The sequence below is a fragment of the Sodiomyces alcalophilus genome, assembly GCF_042370955.1.
Source record: "Sodiomyces alcalophilus JCM 7366 unplaced genomic scaffold ACRALscaffold_8, whole genome shotgun sequence".
Lineage (NCBI taxonomy): Eukaryota > Fungi > Ascomycota > Sordariomycetes > Glomerellales > Plectosphaerellaceae > Sodiomyces > Sodiomyces alcalophilus.
Genome location: NW_027263539.1, coordinates 179,680 through 198,761, shown reverse-complemented (window position 1 = coordinate 198,761; position 19,082 = coordinate 179,680). Strand labels below are relative to the sequence as shown.

At 54.9% G+C, this 19,082-nt stretch overlaps 5 protein-coding genes across 5 annotated transcripts; 3 read left to right on the top strand and 2 right to left on the bottom strand.

The window, feature by feature from the left end:
- Positions 1-4,445: 4,445 nt before the first annotated feature.
- ACRALDRAFT_2054994 (carbohydrate esterase family 4 protein) lies at positions 4,446-7,208 on the top strand (the record flags this gene model as incomplete). The annotated part of the gene is made up of 5 exons (XM_071021728.1): positions 4,446-4,657; positions 4,783-4,847; positions 4,916-6,380; positions 6,457-6,633; positions 6,770-7,208. The coding sequence occupies 5 exons, from the start codon at positions 4,446-4,448 to the stop codon at positions 6,831-6,833; spliced, it is 1,983 nt and encodes a 660-aa protein (XP_070871385.1). The 3' UTR covers positions 6,834-7,208.
- Positions 7,209-10,506: 3,298 nt separating this feature from the next.
- ACRALDRAFT_1052205 (glycosyltransferase family 2 protein) lies at positions 10,507-12,389 on the top strand (the record flags this gene model as incomplete). The annotated part of the gene is made up of 2 exons (XM_071015721.1): positions 10,507-12,088; positions 12,165-12,389. The coding sequence occupies exons 1-2, from the start codon at positions 10,631-10,633 to the stop codon at positions 12,387-12,389; spliced, it is 1,683 nt and encodes a 560-aa protein (XP_070871384.1). The 5' UTR covers positions 10,507-10,630.
- An 802-nt stretch (positions 12,390-13,191) lies between these two features.
- Positions 13,192-13,481, bottom strand: ACRALDRAFT_212792 (uncharacterized protein; the record flags this gene model as incomplete). Its single annotated transcript, XM_071023949.1, has 2 exons — positions 13,192-13,289; positions 13,355-13,481. The coding sequence occupies 2 exons, from the start codon at positions 13,479-13,481 to the stop codon at positions 13,192-13,194; spliced, it is 225 nt and encodes a 74-aa protein (XP_070871383.1).
- Positions 13,482-14,402: 921 nt separating this feature from the next.
- Positions 14,403-16,262, top strand: ACRALDRAFT_1094891 (carbohydrate esterase family 4 protein; the record flags this gene model as incomplete). The annotated part of the gene is made up of 8 exons (XM_071019744.1): positions 14,403-14,796; positions 14,883-15,120; positions 15,151-15,171; positions 15,208-15,299; positions 15,395-15,547; positions 15,619-16,088; positions 16,127-16,172; positions 16,214-16,262. The coding sequence occupies exons 1-8, from the start codon at positions 14,606-14,608 to the stop codon at positions 16,260-16,262; spliced, it is 1,260 nt and encodes a 419-aa protein (XP_070871382.1). The 5' UTR covers positions 14,403-14,605.
- A 163-nt stretch (positions 16,263-16,425) lies between these two features.
- ACRALDRAFT_1072316 (uncharacterized protein) lies at positions 16,426-18,683 on the bottom strand (the record flags this gene model as incomplete). Its single annotated transcript, XM_071017964.1, has 2 exons — positions 16,426-16,528; positions 16,603-18,683. The coding sequence occupies 2 exons, from the start codon at positions 18,681-18,683 to the stop codon at positions 16,426-16,428; spliced, it is 2,184 nt and encodes a 727-aa protein (XP_070871381.1).
- Positions 18,684-19,082: the final 399 nt, after the last annotated feature.

Genomic DNA, 19,082 nt, shown 5'->3' with positions numbered 1-19,082 from the left:
GGCCGGCACACCACTCCTTGCTAGACGGCTACTCCCTATCCATGCGAGGGCCAGGCGGAGGTGGGTGTGGGGAGCAAAAGTGGCCGACTGGTGTGGTATTACAGCCAGGGCCAGTCCTACCTATCGCAAGACTCCAGCATCGTTCAGGTTCCCAGAGACATAGCTCCCCTGATGCCAGTCCTATCTGAGCGAGAAGGGAGGGCAGGCTGGCTGGCAGGGCAACTTGTGTTACACGGATGTTTTACGCGATCAAGCCTGCGCCAGAACCGGTTCGTCGGCTCTCTCCATCGAAGAGCTTGACGGGATATGAGTTCATCCTTTCGAGACATGGTCTCGGGAAGAGGCCAGCTGAAGCCTCGCGTGGGCTCGTTGAGAGAAGATCAACAAGGGGCGTGGGGTGTAGAAGCCAAGAAACGATCTGCAGGTGGAAAATAGTTCTGTGCCATGAGTACTTCTACTCGTGCATCGGAGTCGATCAAATCGAGAAAGGATGGACTACAAAGCTGCGTTCGTACTCGGTGTGTTCGTGCTGGGGCTTTGACTCGCATGGGAGCTTTGCCTCGCGTCGCCAGTCGCCGTTTGAAAAGGCATGCTGGGTATGCAGCCGAACCTTGTTCTTAGCGAGACCTAGCTTCAGGACTTCATGTCGCATACATCATAGTTCGTATGCTGACCCATGCGGACTATGCCGTGAATGTCCGGATCCCGTTCCCCGCCGACAACGAGGAGCCTTGGGATGAGGACGGTGCTACCTCCGAGAGAAGAAAGGCCAAATGTGGTCCTGGTGTTGCGATGCGTGTAGATGTCATAGACAAGTCCATCATAGACAGGTCTCGGCGTTGTGTCCCAAGCCGACTCGGGATCGAGAGGAGCTGATGATAACTGATCGTCAAAGAAATGGCCGGATGAGGGTGGAGTGAGGTCTGCGGCTTAGGTCGCCAGCCATCTCTCGATTTTTCCTGTTCGGGAAAGCAAGAAACAAGGATGCAATGGAGAACCTGGTGTGAGAATGTAGTGTACGGCCATCGGCATTTTCCTAGGGCAAGAGGCAGAGGGACCATCGCAGCGGCCTCAGTGACCAGGCCGGCCTAGCTAGGCACAATTCAGATTGACAAGGGTAAGATAAGAGAACCGGTAATAAAGGCGCGGAGACTTGAGAGGAACTAGAATAGCTGAGATTATCAAGGGACCGCCGGGAGTAAGGTGTTGAGCGAATGAAGTTGCTGCATGGGATGGATGATGTTGGATACTGGACCGCGATGGCATGGATGAAGTTTGGCTATAGGAATGAATGCTCTTAAGCCATGTGGCTCGAAGTACCTCTGGTACTGCATGTATGTACCTTGGCCATACCCCATTGTAAGCTTATTTTTAGCACCCACTTTTTCACGTGGGGCCGTTTCCTCAAACGGTCTTGAACCCCCTTGGACTTTATTTGACCCCCTCTATGTATTGTTTCCGTCTCCCTCTCTCCCTTTCTCTCTCCCCCAGTTACTTATTACTTCATGCTTTACATCTTAATGCTACGAAATAGTGGTGATCTAATAGTTGCCTTATATACTAACTTATTTTCGTCCACCATGATCTGTCAGGGCATACAGCGTAGTTCTCCGTTCGCTGGTACGTATCAGCATTTACGTTGTACACTACCAAGTACATACGTTTGTACAATGTACAATGTACGTTGTACATACCTACGTTGTACATCTGGCGTCTGAACCAAGGCCCACCCGACCGGTGGCCTGGGACGGATTAGGTCCAACAGGGCTAATCCCTGCAGAACGGGCCCGCCCCGGGTTAGGGCCGTAAGTGGGGCCATACAACGTACAGAAAAGTGAATTTCCAGGAGCTGTGGCACAGACAACGGAGTAAGCACATATGCTCCCTCTCGAGTCTCGAGGGAAATCCGTAAACCATTCATGCTCATAAATTACTCCGGTCATGTAGTGTACACTGCATCAACCGACGCTGGAATACGTCATTTTTATTGGAGGCATCCGATCAGCGACGCGGGCAGCCGTATGTACATAAGCAGTTTTGATCCGACAGTTAGCTACGGCGAGAAACCACAGCCACTAGAAGGCCGCCCGGAAAGTGTCAGCACCGAAATACGAGTTGTCGGAGCCAGCAATTCGGCAGCCTACAGCTAGCGGTTCCACCAAGCAGAAAAGATTCTATCCCATATTACTAGTTACCATGTCGGGACTTCCCATGGTCCAGATAAACGGCACCTGGTGTCAGACCACGGACGAGAACGCTCATATCGTCTGGCGGCGTGGCTGGGCTGAAGACGAGGTGATCAGCGGCGCATCTCGGCCGTTCGGTGCCGTTTCATTCTGTACGCTAGTGCGGGACGGATTTCTCTCGCTTCAACCGCTCACAGTTGGTCGATCGTTGTCTCGGGTACTAAGAGCCTCAAATGCGGTTTAAAGCGACCGAGTCTGTGGAATAAGTAAGCGTTTATTTAACCTATTATCTCGTCCTATCCCAGACGTGATGATTGTCAGGGGTTAGTCTTCTAACGTCCATGACAAGAACCTGTCGTGTGACCCCAAGTCCTGGCATCTGCGCAATACGATACGAGGAGGAGGTCTGCCCACTGGTCACTTGAGCTGGATTCACATACACAGATTTTCCATGTCACACAAGTCATTCCGATTTCAACGCAGACGTTGTATTAGACATGGGATCTCGAGTCCAGCGCTGGGCGCCCTACGAAGTACCTCTGACGATGATCTTGACCTTGACAGTACATATGTACAACGTACAATGTACAGACCCAGTTTTTTTAGACGGCCCATGGGTAAGCGGTAGGGCGGGGCTATGGGACCCGTTGCCGGGAAGATCCAGTACCAAGCCATGTTACCCACTACGTTCTGGATCTTTGTCGTCATATCGTCTCAACTGTAATCCGTCACTTCGGAACTTAGCTCCTTTCCTTGGAGTACGTTGTACGCTGGGCAGGGCAGGAGGGGGGAATGGGGTAAAATGGGACGAGAAGAACTTCAAACGGAGCACACATTTCACTGACGCTATTCACAGCGGGTTGGTTGTATCCCGATTCCCGACCCTACACTACGAAGTACTGCTGCGAATTCCATACCATCGGTCCTCACTTCGACCAGGCGTCGATCTTTTACGATCGGTCCTCACTTCGACCAGGCGTCGATCTTTTACAACGTAGGTGCCAGTTGCACAGGAAACAGAAGTGCTTTTCTTCAACAACTCAAGCAGCCGCCAACTACTCGTTTGGAAGACACAACTCTCCCCGAGCTACAGGAACGGGTTGCCGGGCCAAGGACTTGATACGGATAGATACTGGACAGATTAGACGGCGACCTTGAGACTTGAGCTACAATGAAGTAAAAACTACTCAAGACAACGTGAATCCAGGCCCCGATCTGTTTCTTCGTTCAAGCGCCTAAGATCGACGCCGTTGGAAATGAAAGTAAGCCAGTGACTACATAGGTCGAATTCTGAAGCTTCCTCACGCCATCTGCACCCCCCCCTTTTTCTTTTTTTATCCCCCTATTCTTCAAAAGATAAAAACAAAAAAGAAAAAAGAGGAGAGGGTGGCATTCAGTGTCTTCACATAGGGTGAGGCGACACTCGGAAGACTAGTATCACGGAATGTATCATTGTCTTTGCTCTCTTCTTTCCTAGTCCGTCTAGCTTGGCTGACGTGGTGAATCACTAAACACCACGATATCTGTGGACCAACCAGTCGTGAGGTGATGTTTCCAGGAGAGAAGTTGTCCCACTCATCAGGTCATGCAGCTGTTGGTGTGGCTTGCCCATAGGTTGTTGGATGGGCCGGGAGTCCAGGACCATCGCCGCACGCGGTCAAGACTTCAAACTCCCACCTTACCATCAGTGATATCAGCTACTGAGTAGGCCAGTTATATCAGTTACCGAGTCCATCAGATATATATATATATCAGCTACTGAGAATATTAGCTATATCATCTATATCAGCTACTGTACATGAGTTCGAGTTCTCTCAGTCATCTCCTTTTCCCCGTCTGCCCCTGAACGCTCGAGTCGAGAAACTCGCGACTTCTCTGCCACCCGATATCCATCCCGAATTCTGAGCAACGAACAACAGAGACAAAAACTTGGCCGTCAGAGAAGGCGTAGTGGGTAGGGCGACAGCTCGTATCAGCAGACACGCTGGTACAGTTTACCTCTCCCCATCTCTCCGCATTTGAACAATATTTGTTCGTTGTCCGTTGCTTCACCGTCCGACTTGTGGTTGCCCTCGGCGTATAAGTAACTGACGACTCTCAAGTGGTAGTTTTGTTCGTTGTGCCTGACCACCGCGCTACCTCTTCATTTTTCGTCCGCATCCTCGGTCTTCACGCTCATCTCACCATCTCGCAACGCTTCTCGCACGGTTCGCTCTACCGCGGCTCTCACCCTCCCTGGAGATTTGAAACTCCTCCGACATGCGCCGCGTTCTCCCCATTCTGCTCCTGGGCAGCACCGCGCTTGCCGCCACCATCGACATTCCCCTTGGGAAACGTGGCGACTGCGGCCCCGGGATCGGGCATTGCCCATCGGGTACGTGCTGCTCCGAGGCTAATTGGTGCGGCAAGTCTTCTGCCCATTGCGGCGGTTCTTCCTGCCGGCTCGAGTATAGTGACTCTTGTGATACTGTGTAAGATTCCCTGTTTTCTCTTGGTCTGACTTCAATGCTTCATACATCCCAACCAGGACTTCCCCCGGCTTGAGAAGTGCATTCATGAGGCATTGGGTTGGCTGACCTGTTTGACCAAAACACAGAAAAGGACCTTATGGGTACAGCACCGAGGACGTTTCGCGGGACCATATTGGACACGTTCCCTATGGTGAGTAGCCCCTTTTTTTTTCTTCTTTCTCGCCAGCCAAACTGATCATGACGCTAACATGTCTAAAGGCAAGAAAATTGGCCGTTGTACCGAGCCCAAGACCATCGCTCTGACCTACGACGATGGGCCTGACAGCTATACTTCCGAGCTTCTGGATGTCCTCGACAAACTGGATGTCAAAGCCACCTTCTTCGTCCAGGGCAGCCGAAAGAACAGGGCACATGTCGACGAGAAGGATAGCGAGTGGCCGAAGGTGCTGCGCCGGATGCATGACCGTGGCCATCAAATCGCTAGCCATAGCTGGACGCATCGCAACCTCGACAAAGTCGACAAAAAGATCCAGCGCAGCGAGGTCATCTACAACGAGATGGCGTTCCGCAACGTCTTCGGGTGGGTTCCTACCTACTTCCGAGCCCCTTTCCTGGAGTGCTCGGCTGCGTCCGGCTGTGAGGATATGTTGAAGTCCCTGGGCTATCACCTCATCGATATCAGCGTCGACACCAAGGACTACGAGAATAACACCCCAGATCTGCTCCAGAAGGCCAAGGACCGGTTCATGGACGGCATCTCGAAGTATTCGGACGACCAGGGCGGTCACATTGTCCTGGCCCACGACGTCCACCATCAAACCGTGAAAGACCTGACCAAGTACATGGTCGAGAAAGCTCGCGAGCATGGATACCGTCTCGTCACTGTAGGCGAGTGTCTCGGCGACAAGAGGGAGAACTGGTATCGCCACGCCGGCGGAGATGACGGGTACGGCCGCCCCACAACGACGACCACCGCCGCACACGGAACCAAGTCAGCATGCCCAGGCCCCAAATACACCCCGGACAACAATCACAAGAAGGATGATGAGTACAAGAAGGACGATGAGAAGAAGGACGATGAGAAGAAGGACGATGAGAAGAAGGACGATGAGAAGAAGGACGATGAGAAGAAGGACGATGAGAAGAAGGACGATGAGAAGAAGGACGATGAGAAGAAGGACGATGAGAAGAAGGACGATGAGAAGAAGGACGATGAGAAGAAGGACGATGAGAAGAAGGACGATGAGAAGAAGGACGATGAGAAGAAGGACGATGAGAAGAAGGACGATGAGAAGAAGGACGATGAGAAGAAGGACGATGAGAAGAAGGATGACGAGAAGAAGGACGATGAGAAGAAGGACGACGAGAAGAAGGACGATGAGAAGAAGTACAACGAATACAAGAAAGACGATGAGCATAAGAAGGACGACGAATATAAGAAGGACGAGGAGCAGAAGAAGGACGACGAATATAAGAAGGATGACGACTATAAGAAGGACGATGACTATAAGAAGGATGACGACTACAAGAAGGACGAGGAGCAGAAGAAGGACGAGGAGCAGAAGAAGGATGACGACTATAAGAAGGACGAGGAGCACAAAAAGGACGATGAGCACAAGGACAACGGTTATAATGTCTCGCGAGACCAGACTTGCGGCGGTCATAAAGGCTACACCTGCAAGGGCTCCGCCTTTGGAGATTGCTGTTCCTTCTACGGCTACTGGTAAGCTTTCCCTCATGGTCCATTTCGTCGGCTTTATAACCAACTGGCTAACCTTTCTGTCCTTCCCCTACCACAGCGGTTCCGATGATCGTTACTGCGGGACGGGATGCAACGACAAGTACGGGTCCTGCAAGGAGCAGTCCAAGGACTCCAAGGGCATCAGCGACACGACGAATGGCCTCTGCGGCGAGGAGTATAAGGCATCGTGCTCGAAGTACGGCGACAAGAAGTGCTGTTCCAAATACGGCTACTGGTAAGACTCCATGTCCTTATTAGGGGCCGTCTTTCGGCTCTCTCTCTCTCACTCTCACACACTCTCTCGCCCACTCACTCCTCCCCACTCTCCGATTGAAAGGTTGCAAGCTGACCGTGGCTGTGTTATCGTATAGCGGCAACTCTGATGCGCATTGCGGCGCCGGGTGCCAGCCCCTTTACGGCAATTGTCACTACTAAGTCTTGACTCTGGTACCGCGAGTCGGCAGTGACTTGGCGACATTCACCATCTTCAAGAGTCAATGACGAAAGGGATGATGGCTCCGGGATCTACTGCACTATGCTGGCTATGATACGGCTCACTTTCAGATTGAACTGACCTGGTGGAAGTCTTGATTTATGTTGCTTTTGTCAGACTATCTGGCCATCACATCCGCTCGTCCGACCGTGAGGCCAGACTGGTCGAGTACTTCCCCTGGATGCACCACATTCATTTTCTACTGCTGTTTTGCAGAGCATTATGTACATGTACGGATAGCTGGGACAAGTCCGCAGAGCACTCCTTCTCTGCCTCAATGAAAACACGCGATTTTGCGTACCTTGTTCGTGTTGTGGCAATCTGTTGCGTTTCCAAACCATACGGCTTCTCAGTCAAGGTACTTGAACATAGTGTCATTCAGGGGTATGGATATATGCCAGCCGGAAGGAAATCCCTTGGTTGGACTTTACGCTCACCAACACCAGTTTCCCTTTCATGGCATTGGAGCCTTTGTTGCCGTTCCCTTGTGGATATCATTGTGGGTGCAGTTCTATTGTCCCGTTGGCATTGCCGCAGGGCATGCTATGGACTCTCGAGTTTCTTTGTCCAGTGGAATGTCCAATCTCTTCGGCACTTGCACGCCCTATGAACGAAATACATTCCAAAGTCCATTGAGTCTTTGTTGTCTTCCTTTTCCCCCAGACTTTCCCCCACTGTTGAGCCGGGGTGGTGGGTCAAATGCGTTATGTCTGATCTCCCCTCTTGCCGAAGCCACAAAGCGCCCAGCCTCGTGGGTCCTCGTGGCGACCCAAAGAAAGAATAAAAAGGGAATAAAGAAGAGCGTTGAATAGAAATATGTGAGACAAAGAAATGGAGTCTGGCTTGATGGCATGCGGGCCCCCTGCATCATCCCAGCCTCTCGGCAAAGCTTGGCCTGGTCACCCCACTTGTTCTAAAATTTCGCCGGTTTTTGATTCACAGGCACACGAGAAAAGAAGTGCGGGATTACGCGAGCTGAGAACCCTCGTGTTGTCGATGCGAACCAAGGTCGCACGACGTGTGGTCGATGGTCGCCCAGCGGTTGTGTCGCCAGCCTCATCGGACGTCGGAGAATCAACGCGACGATCGTTTTGTTTCTTCTATTTCTTTTCACGTCTGTACATATATATGTACGTATAGTCTAGGGAGGAGGAAATCTCTCCCGGGCCCTTCCGTCACGCCAACATACTGTACACCGTCATCAGCTTACTCGGCCCATCGACCGCAAGCGGCAATGCTACTCTTCCTTAGAAGGTAGAGACTCAGGCCCTACCAGCCTACCAGATATTACTTCGTGGTAGTACATGCGTTGTACGTTCAAAGAGCAAGTACCTAGATGGGCCACGTTGACGGGTAGAAAGGAGGTGGGTGGCATGACATGAGGGGCTGCATACACGAAGACTCGACTCATGCACAAGCCACTAACACTGATGTGCCTGCTTGGAAGGGAAAGGCTGGTCGTTTGTAGATCAGGGTGTACAAAGGACGATCCGTGGAGGACGTGGGAAAAGGGTTAAGTGATGGACCATACCATTGTTCAAGGAGGGGGTCTATGTGGGGGGTGTATAGGAAAGGATTAACCCCTGAAACCCGAGCTTGGCACTTTCCGTTTCTGGTACCTCGGGTACTTCAGGTACAAGAAGACGGGGTGGGGCTGTCTTAAACGGGATAGGAGCATACGAGACGCGGCTCCCCGTTTAATGACTAGGGTGTCCCGCTTTTTCTTCAAGACGACATCGACTCGACGCGTCTCGACTCTGTCCGACAACACGAACACGTCAGTGATGGCGGGTTTATTCTCCTTCCCGACTAGGTGCACGCACGACAGAACAGGTGCCCGGGGGTTCAACTTCCTCCCCAGAGGACAAAAGAGGCCGAGTGGATGCTGCGCGTCTTTCTTCTTTCGGTTCGTGCGAGAACCAAGCTGAGAGGTCGGGTCACCACAAAGGATGGACGACGATGGAACGAACCGGTGGAACGACGACGACGACGACGACAAAAGACGACTTCCCCATCCCGTTAGCTTGGTCCATCACGCAGTTCGCCGTCTTGGGGCTACGAGCCACTCGATATTCGTCTCGTTCCTTGCGACCTCCAAACCTGCGAGACTCGAGGACACCATGACTCGGTCTTTTGCACAGCGAGACTACAGCCATCCAAGTTCGTGTCCTCGTCAACCGCACCAATGGGCCCGTCGGCTCATCGCGCATTATTCTCGCTCTGTACGCCCCGGGAGCTCGTCACTCCAATAGTCTTCATGTCGTGTCCGCCTTGAGCCCCGGTCTCCGCACATGTGCAGCGATCTACCTTTCACCGGCAGATGAGCCCACACATGCTATCCGCCTTTTCTCTGTCACATTTCCAAGAGGCTTGGCATGCGGCGTGTAAATCGAATTCGACAACTTGTCGATGCCTTGGCTCCTTGTCTTACTTTCCTCTCTGTGCCGTTTCACAGACACCCTCCAACTCCAGAGTATGAAGTAGGAACACACTACATCGGACGCCTCCGGCCCCTCCATCTCCACCTTTGAAACCCCCCTGTCTTTGATCGCCGTGCGGCGTTCTGGTTCCCCGGTCTCCTGTCTCTTTTGGGTGGAGCCGTCTCTTGTCCTCCCCGACCTCAGGCAGACTTCGATCTCAACCCCCGGCAACGGCGCCACATCTCACTAGACCCCCCCTCTTCGACCATACCAGAGCTAACGCCAGTACGATAGTGATGCTTTTGGCAATACCAGAGAAGACACGAGCTAAGACGGGGCCTCGTCTAACCGCTTCTTGCTGTTGCCCTTTGCTTTACGGAGCCGGCCCCCCTGAGGGCAACAAGGAGCCTTGGTCACATAGTGTACACTGCTTACACCTAGGACTAGGGTGTATCGAAAATAGAAATGCTAGCAGCAAGCCCGTGGGCTCGGCCCCATGGAGTCGCCTAACCATGACGACCATCCAGCTGGTGACATGGCGTCCAATATCCTTTGTTTCCTCCCGTATGGGCCTGAGCTCAACCGACAGCCACCCATGCACCCCCGGTCCATGTTGCGACGTCTTTCTTCATCCATTTCCGGGTCCGATAGCGAGATCCGGAAACCGCATGGCGCGTTGCCAAACCAGAAGCTGGCCCCGCCGTTATGCCAGATGTGACCGTTCGTTCATCTCTCTTCACGTCCTCAGGTGCAATAATACCTGGCCCCTTCGCATCCTTCTTTCTTCCCTGCTTCCCCCCCTCCCGCTCAGCAGGTACCAGTCGCTTTTTTTCTTGGGGCAACACCACACTCGTTCGTTCCAAGGGCCATGCCATCAACCCTCTGGCCGTAGTGCTGATCGCATATTTTCATATCCGACCTCTTCCTCGATACCCCTTACGCCTCCCATTTCTTCTCTATTCGCGCCTTGAGAAGATGGCGGGTGGCTCCAGTCCAGCGATACCCCCGGCGCCAGTCGCTCCACCTCCACCGGTGCCCGTTGAGGTGGCCGAAAGCAGCAGCACGCGCCCCTCAGTGCAGCGGCATCGACCAAGTCAATCAGACCATCGGCTCAGTGGCCACCAGTCGTCTGCATCGGTACGTGTTGTTTCAACAAGTCCCCCGGGTTTGTCGAGTGGCACTGACGAGGAATCCAGTCTATAACGCCTGGATTCCGCGCAGAGGATCTTCCCATCGGGATCCAAACTCCGCGGTCCGGCCATGCATCGTGGCTTTCGCGGGGCGCCGATTCGAGCGCGTCCTTCTCGTCCTCGGTCCAGATGGAGGAGGCCAAGCTGCGATGGGACTCGGATAGTGAGCTCAAAAAGGTGTCCAGGTCGCTTCTTCGCCTCCAGAAATGGGCCCTCCTCCTCGGCCTCTGCATCCTCAACGGCGTCCTGATTTGGGTTTCCGTGACGTACCACGAGGCGTGGGTCCTCTTCATCATCCTGCTCAGCTCCAACACGATCTTGCAGTTCCTCATGATCCTGTGCATCATGGGCCACTTTTTGGTCACCCGCGTCTTCTGCTTCTTTCTCTTCCGGAAAGAGATCAAGCCAGAACACCCCGAGCGCATGGTGCTGCTTCTGCCCTGCTACAACGAGACGCTGACGGAGCTCACGCGGTCGCTCGACTCGCTCATCGCGCAAAAGAACATCGACGACCACCCGCGGCTCATCTTCATCATCGTCGACGGCAACGTCAAGGGGCCCGGGATGGAAAAGACGACGCAGCAGTACCTCCTGGAAGACATCCTCGGGCCCGGCACGTCGCGCGACTTTGAAAACGGCTACCGCGCGCGCGACGGGCTGTTCATGCCGACCAAGGTCCAGACGGGCTTCTACAAGGGCCTCCCGTACCTCTTTGTGGGCAAAAAGTACAACCAGGGCAAGCGGGACAGCCTGTGCTTCGCGCGGTCGTTCATGTACCACTACCAGATGCGGACCAGCAACATGCTGACCATGTTCAGCAACGACGTGTTCGAGTACATGGGCAACGTGTTCATGCAGAGCGGGCTCGAGTACGTCGAGTACCTGGTGGGCATGGACGCCGACACCGTCTTTGACGACTACTGCGTCTGGGAGATGGTGCGCGAGATGCGGCGGAACCCCAAGCTGGTCGGGGTGTGCGGCCACGTCTGCGTCGACTACGACGGCAAGAACTGGGGGCTCTGGTCGCTGTACCAGTCGGTCGAGTACTCGCAGACGCAGGGCCTGCGGCGCATGTTCCAGTCGCGCATCACGGGCAAGGTCAACTGCCTCCCCGGCTGCTGCCAGCTCATCAAGGTGGACAAGTCGACGTTTGGCGACGAGGTGCTGCGCGAGCGGTTCGGCTACTGCCCCAAGCCCAACGACCTGATGACGCTGCACATCATGGGCAACTACTCGGAGGACTCGATCCACGCGAGCATCATCTTCAGCCTGTTCCCCAAGCGGCAGACGGCCCAGGCCCTGCGCGCCAAGGCCTACACCACTGTGCCGCAGGGGTGGAGGGTGTTTCTGTCGCAGCGCAAGCGCTGGGCGCTGGGCGCCATTTCCAACGAGTTTGTCATGATTTTCCGCCCGGGCATCATCCCCGTCGAGCGCCTCCAGTCGGTCATCACCGTCATTACGTGGGCCATTACGCCGTTTATCCTGTCGGCGGTGGCGCAGCTCATTATGATTCTCGTGCGGCGCGGCGAGGACCTGAAGGACAATGTTGCGTTTATGACTTTGATTTCCATTCTCGCCTTTCGATATGTGAGTTCCCGCACCCATTCCCCCTTTTCTTTTTTCTTTCTTCTTCTTTGCACCAACTGACAACCCCCTTCTCCAGTTCTACTCGCTCTGCATTGGCTTCTGGTTGCCGCGGTCGCTGTTCGAAAAATTGCAGTACTTTGTCGGCTACTTCTTCCACCTCATCACGTCGCCATTCATCAACATTGTCATCTTGGTCTACTCCCTCTTCAACTCGGATGATTTCAAATGGGGCAAGACGCGCGAAGTGGTCGCACTCGACGGCGAGGAGGGCGATGGCGTTGGTGGCCGGAACACGCTCTGAGCCATGATCCTCCGTTGCGAAGACTATGCGAGTACCACCCAGTCCCGCGATATGACATGCCACACTTGTATTCGTTTCTCTCCTTGAGTTACTTTTCATCTATATGACTATTTGACATGATGTATTTGTTGGATCTAGCGGGAGCTTGGGGGTAATGGAGAAGCAAAAGTTCAGAAAAGGGGTAGGACTTGCTTTGGCTTTTTGCTTTCGGGTTTTCGTTTTTCGTTTCTACATTGTTTGCTTCCCCTTTTTCTCCGTTCTCCCGCATCATGGCAACGCCGTTTGGTTCCTAAACGATTACAACGACTTTATTCAAGGGGCTGGGTGGTGTCGGGGAGAGGACATGGACTAAACGAACAAGGCCACGAAGCAGACGAGCCAGTGCATTATTTGGTGTCTTTACGATAGCGTTGCTCTTTGTGTAACATCTAGTGCCATAATGTTACTTGTAGATGCAATGCCTGGATGGACAGCAGAATGGCAAAGATAATATAGTTATGACTATGGAGTTTGTGTACGAGTTGACCTGCCGTGTCCTGTTGGTATCCCTTCTTCAACTTCCGACGACTTGGACGAGGAGTCTCAACCAGCACGACTTCCACATCGTGTAACCGAAGAATACCAAGGGCTTGAGAGACTGTCATGGTGGCTTCAGGGGCTCCAGACCTCGGGGTTCCTGGTTCCTGATCTCAAGATTCCGACTCTCAGGGGCCCAACGATCAGCCGTCAACATGCACCCAACATGAATCACGGGATCTATTTTCAACTGGGTACTTGAACCTGCAACCCCTACTTCACTTCATCAAGAGGCATGTACTCGATATGGCTGACTATATGGGCGTTCTGTCTTGTTGACTGAGCAACCAAGGTTGTATGTGCCGTCCTTTCTCGCTTCCCGAGCTTGCAAGTGCATGCATGGCATGGGTGCTTGCATCGCGTATTCTGTAAACATAGACGCAGCAGACAAAACAGCTCGCGAAGGCGGTCAGGCCAGTCCATGAGATATTCCATTGGCTGGTAGAACGGGATTGGCCTGTCGTCTGTTCGTATCGGGGGAAGGGGCCGAAAGGGATAGACGTGAGCCTCGTGCATCGACGACGGAATACGTTAATCCCATGTCTTCAAGTTTCCCCTGCAGAATATCACGCTATTGATTCCGTGATACGCATCAGTAGTCTATCGCCGCATAAAAACGAAGATGGGAGCCTTTCGTCGTGAGCCTTGTGGGTTTGCTTGGGCATTCTTACTACTCGTAAACTGCCATCCTCTAGGACACTCATCTCATAAGAATCGTATATGATATCTGCATGTAGCCTATCAGTCTTCTCTGCCAAGGTGCCGGTGCCTCTTATCCTGGTTTCTGAGAAACATCTCGACTCAGAACACCCCTGACATTCCCGGCGAACACACAATAGCCCGTCTACGAGGTGCCAACCCCCTTTGGTTGATTCCGAGAATCATGTCCCAGGCACAGGCACCTCAAACTCGTCCTGTCCAACTCGTACATCCTGTCCACAACGTAAACCCCCTCGTCCACCTCGTCCTGCGAATGGACCTCGGCTCACCCAAGGGCCCAACTCGTTCCGACCCTATAGCTATCCTCACCCTCGTGTGTCCCCATCCCTGCATCGCATCTGATACGTGCTCCTTTCTTCCGTATTGCTCTGCTCCTCCAGCCTAAGCAAGGGCACATCATGCCAGGACGTCATCATCGAGACCAAGGCGGGTCCTCCATGCACGTCGTCCGTCCAGCGTCCTTCTAATTCGTCATTGGCTGCTGTGCGATTCTCGCTTAATCAACTGTCAGCTCATCTTCTCCCTCACCTACAACGTACAGCGTACGTCCCTCCAGCGTTGCCCCATCCAGTGCTGGGAAGGTTGCCATTGGAGATGCCTACCAAGACAATATGTATGCACCGGCATGTCTACTAACCCTGTCCTTGTATTCTCACGATTCTCAACCATTGCAGTCCACTCTATACGCTGCATAGCATGCCGCTTCTCGTATTTGCTCTCAGATTGATGCCCGAATGTACGTCCTTTTCGTTTACCCGAGTCATCTGACGGGGCCTGCTCGTCTATTCGTCTGCCGCTTTCCGCCCTCACATGAATAAAACCAGTTGCTCTGCCCGTCAGGGCCTTCTGTTACTTTATACACACTCCTGATCCCGACTCTGACGTAGAGGAAACCTCATCCATACCGGCAGTCCGAAATCATGTGTCTCAAGCGTAGTATGGCTCTCGTGGCCACCGCCGCCGCCTTCGTTGCTCCCATTCACGGCTCCCCCGCCTCCCTGACAGACCCCGACAGCACGCATGTTTCATCACTACAATCCCGGCAGGACAGCCGATGCGGCACAGGCTTTGGCAAGAGTTGCGACCCGGGATACTGCTGTTCTAGTGCAGGGTGAGGCAGCCCCCTTTGCTCCCCCGGACGAACCATCTGGTTCCAAAGGGAACTTGAACGTGCTGATCAGGGACAACCCATAACAGATGGTGCGGCCAGGGGTACCTGTACTGTTCCGCGCCGGCCTGCCAGATCAACTATGGCCCGGCATGTGACGCCAACCGGCGACCCCAGGGCCCGGACACGAGGAACGTGGCCCGGCCCAAGCTCGGCTCCGTGCCGTACGGGAAACCCATCTACCGGTGTACCCGCCCGGGCGACATTGCGCTGACGTTCGACGACGGCCCGTTCGACTACACCGAGGATCTGCTCGACAAGCTTGCGGTTAGTTAACAATCTATGCCCCCTCACGAGAACCTGTCCTGCACAAGCCCTGTTCGCATTGATGCTTATACGACAGGGATGCTATAGGCCTACGATGCCAAAGCCACCTTCTTCATAACGGGCAACAACCTGGGCAAGGGCATGGTCAATGACCCCGACTACCCATGGCCCAGCCTCCTCCAGGTACGCTTCTCTGTCCTGCTTCCCTTGCCATATCTTGCCGAGTTTTTGCGACCGGCCCATCAAGTCCACGCCGTGCCAACAATCCTCTCTTCCAGCGCATGATCGACGAAGGCCACCAGATCGCGGGCCATACCTGGTCCCACCAACGGCTCACCGACCTCAGCGAGTCCCAGTTTCTGAACCAGATGCACTATCTCGAGACAGCCATGGCCGACCTCTTTGGCTTTTTCCCGACGTATATGCGGTTCGTGACTCTCCCGCTTCACCCCCTGTCGTGTTACAGGGAAAAGACAAAAAAACTGACAATGGACAAAGCCCCCCCTACTCCGCCTGCAACGCAACCTGCGAAGCCCTCCTCGACACCCTGGGCTACCACATCACCTACTTCAACCTCGACACAGAAGGCTACCTCCGCAACTCGCCCGAGGAAATCGCCCAGAGCAAAGCCATCTGGGACGCCCACGTCGAGGGCGCCAACCCTGCCACCCAATCGTGGCTCCACATCGAGCACGACCCCGTCTACCACGCCGTCTACTCCCTGACCGACCACATGCTCGAGTCCCTCGTCCGGAACGGCTTCCGCGCCGTCACCGTCGGCACTTGCCTCGAGGATCCCCCCGAGAACTGGTACCGCAGCGTCTCCGACTGTGGCCCTCCCCAGTTCCCGCCTACCACGGATGGGCGCTGCGGGCCCAATCATGGCCACCAGACGTGCGCGTTTGAGCCGCTGGACATGACGTGTTGCTCGTGGGCCAACTGGTGCGGGTCGACGGCCGCTCACTGCGGTGAGGGATGTCAGGGGGCGTATGGGACCTGTGCGTAGAAGTGATCGAGGTTGACCGACCGTCTCCCGTCAAACCGCGTACTGAGTGATCTGGCGCCATTAGCTACTGTTGATTTGCCCCTATAGATACCTAGTATACACCAGCCATTCTCCTATCCTTGCCCCTACTTCATGACGCCGGAAATAGGGTATCTCCATGAATGTCGCCAAAGACGGACTTCATATAAGTATATAGATAGGCCCAGATGTACTCCGGAAGAGGAGATGATGAAATAAATTAGATGTAAAGCAAAGTCCCTTGGTCGACGTACTCATCAAGACGTATCCTGGAATTCATCTCAACCGGTCGTCTCGGCCTGTCCCTGGCCCTGTCCCTGGGGCTCCCCCAATGGTCCCAGGACGGGCACCTTCATCTGCTCCCAGGCTTGCTCGATTTCGTACCTGTTTTCTCGTCAGTTTCTCAAAGCAGTCATTCAAAAAAGGAAAACAAAACAAAAGAAAGGAAAAAAACCTACGCAGTCGTCTTCACCACCCGAAGCCCCTTCTTCAGACAAAACACCAAAAACCTCCTCTTGGTCCTCTCCCTCGCAAAATCCCCAATCATATCCCCGCGTGCGCCACCAGCCTCTCCCCCTCCTCTCCCCCCCACACAGCGAACCATCACCTTCAGCGTCTCGGGCGCCCACGCAATCTCCTCCACGTCCTGCAGGCCAAAGTGAAAGTTGACCGGCGCCGAATACAGCCCCCACTGCGGCGGCTCGCACGGCAGAAACACCTGGTGCTGGAACACCCGCTCCGACGAACCGGCCTCCCCGCCCCCCTGCTCGACCCAGTGCCAGTACTGCGTCACCGTGGCCGTCGTGGCGTACGCCCGCGACTTGACCGACCGCAGCGCAAAGTCGTGCTTGGTGACGCGGTCGCCGATGCGCGCGTCCGTGTCGGTGAACCCTTCGTAGCTCAGCTCCGAGTCCGCGTGTTTCCTGCGCTTCCGCACCAGCTCGCCCGCCGCTCCTCCCGCTCCGCCTTCCACCCCCGCGGCTGTCGTCTCGGCTGCTGCCTGTTGTTGTCCTCCCTGGGCCCTCACACTCGGCGACCCGTCCACCCTGAAACTGGCCGTGTTGTAGCCGCCGCTGTCGTGCGCCCCCGTCGCCGGCGAACCCGTCGCCGAGGTATCGTGGTCCGTCTTTCGCTTTTTCCGCCGCGGCGGCACGGCCATCTTGTAGCCGGCGGGACGGCCGATGGTCTTGATCCCCCTCTCTTCCCGGAAGGCCGTCATCTGCGGGTCGTTGTAAAAGGTGGCTATGGTCCTGGCCAAGTCGAACGGCAGGCCGGCTGCCTCGGTCTCGGTGATGATCTGCTGGAGCCGGTGGCGGAGCCATTCTTCGGGCGTCACGTCCAGGCCGTTCGTGGACAGGGTGCGTATGGTTTCGGCGAGGCGGAAGAGCGTGTCAAAGGCGGCGAGGCGCTTCGCGTCCATGTACTTCTTGGCCACCAGCTGGAACGGGTGGAAGGTGCTTTTTTCCAAGAATTCGAGCATCGTCTCGCCGCGGTTGACCTGTCGGTTCTTGGAGAACTTGACGCTGGAAGCGCTGTGACGGGCTTCCTCGAGCTTGATCTTCCATTCAATCGTCTGGGCTCGGATGGTCGATAGCAGGTCCGGGTCCCACTCGGGATCCCAGTACGGGTGGTTCGGGTCAATCTTCTCGACGGGGACCCCTTCCATGCACTCCGGGTGCGTGTAGACCTTTCCGTCGTGGCGTACCGTTAGGTTGGCGCGTGTGATGGGCTCGACCGCCGGCGTGGCTTCCTTGGTGGAAACACCGCTGTGATCCAGAGCAGAGTCATCTTCTCCGACGGCCTGCTTGGCGTCGGACGGGATACAGGTCCGCTTCGCCCACTCACAGTTTCCGCACTTTCGGAACGGATGCCCCGGGGGCATGATGCAGTCTTCAAAAGGCCACATATGCCTGGCGCAGTGACCGCAGCAGTCGTCGCCCTTGCGAATATCCCCCGTGGCCTGGATCATGACAGCCACCCAGCGGACGGGCTTACCAGTGCCGCTGGTGTGGCGCTGGTCGTAGATGGTGGCGAGTCTGTGCGGGTGGGTGTTCCAGTCGCGGCGTACCGTCACAGGGCGTAGGACCGGCAGGTCGAGCAAAATCTCCACGATGGGATTCTCGCTTTGGATTCGCGTGACATCGCCGATAAACAACCCGGTACTGCTAACGACGTGGACACCGGTGCTTAATTCGGCATCGGGGGCGGTGCGCGGCTGTGCTTGCTGTTGTTGGCCCTTTGCCTGCTGGTGCCCAAACGGAACCAACGGGCTGTTCGAGGCGATGCCCTGCTTCCGAATATAGTATTCCCTGGCAGCTTGCTCCAGGTCTGACCGGCGCTTGGCAATGGCGGCGTCGACACGGTCGAGGGCCGCCTCCACCTCAGCTCGCTTTGCAAGCAGGTCCTTTAGCGAGTTGCGTATGGACTCTGTCTGGGCTCTGAGGGCTTCCTCGAGCTCTAGTTCTTCGTCCTCGTGAAGGGTGCGGACGGTATCCAAGTAGGCCGCGGGGAGGATGGCGGCATCCCCATCCAGCGACATGGTGAATCGGACGCGCAGTCACGCGACTTGTGTGTGACGTTGACGGGCGATTGAGCTCGGATTGAGCTGGATGTAGTCCTCTATTGAGGTGCGGGCACCCCCTGCGCCAGGGTTTCGACCGACTGCTCTGGATAGCCGACCATTAGCTGCCAGTACTGACGGTTGCGCTGGGATTTGTTTACGAAGTAGGATGCAGGACAGGGCCGTGACGCGTATTGAATCCAAACGCGATCGAGGGGAAAAGCGGGGACGAATATAGAAAGCTTACTAAGAAATATGTACGTACCTTGCTTGCCGTTAAGATAGGGAAGGCAAAACACGATAGCTGCTGCAGAAATCAAGACGCGAAGGGCCGTCTATTCGTATAACGCACGTAACGCAGCCCTTGTAACCCAAGCA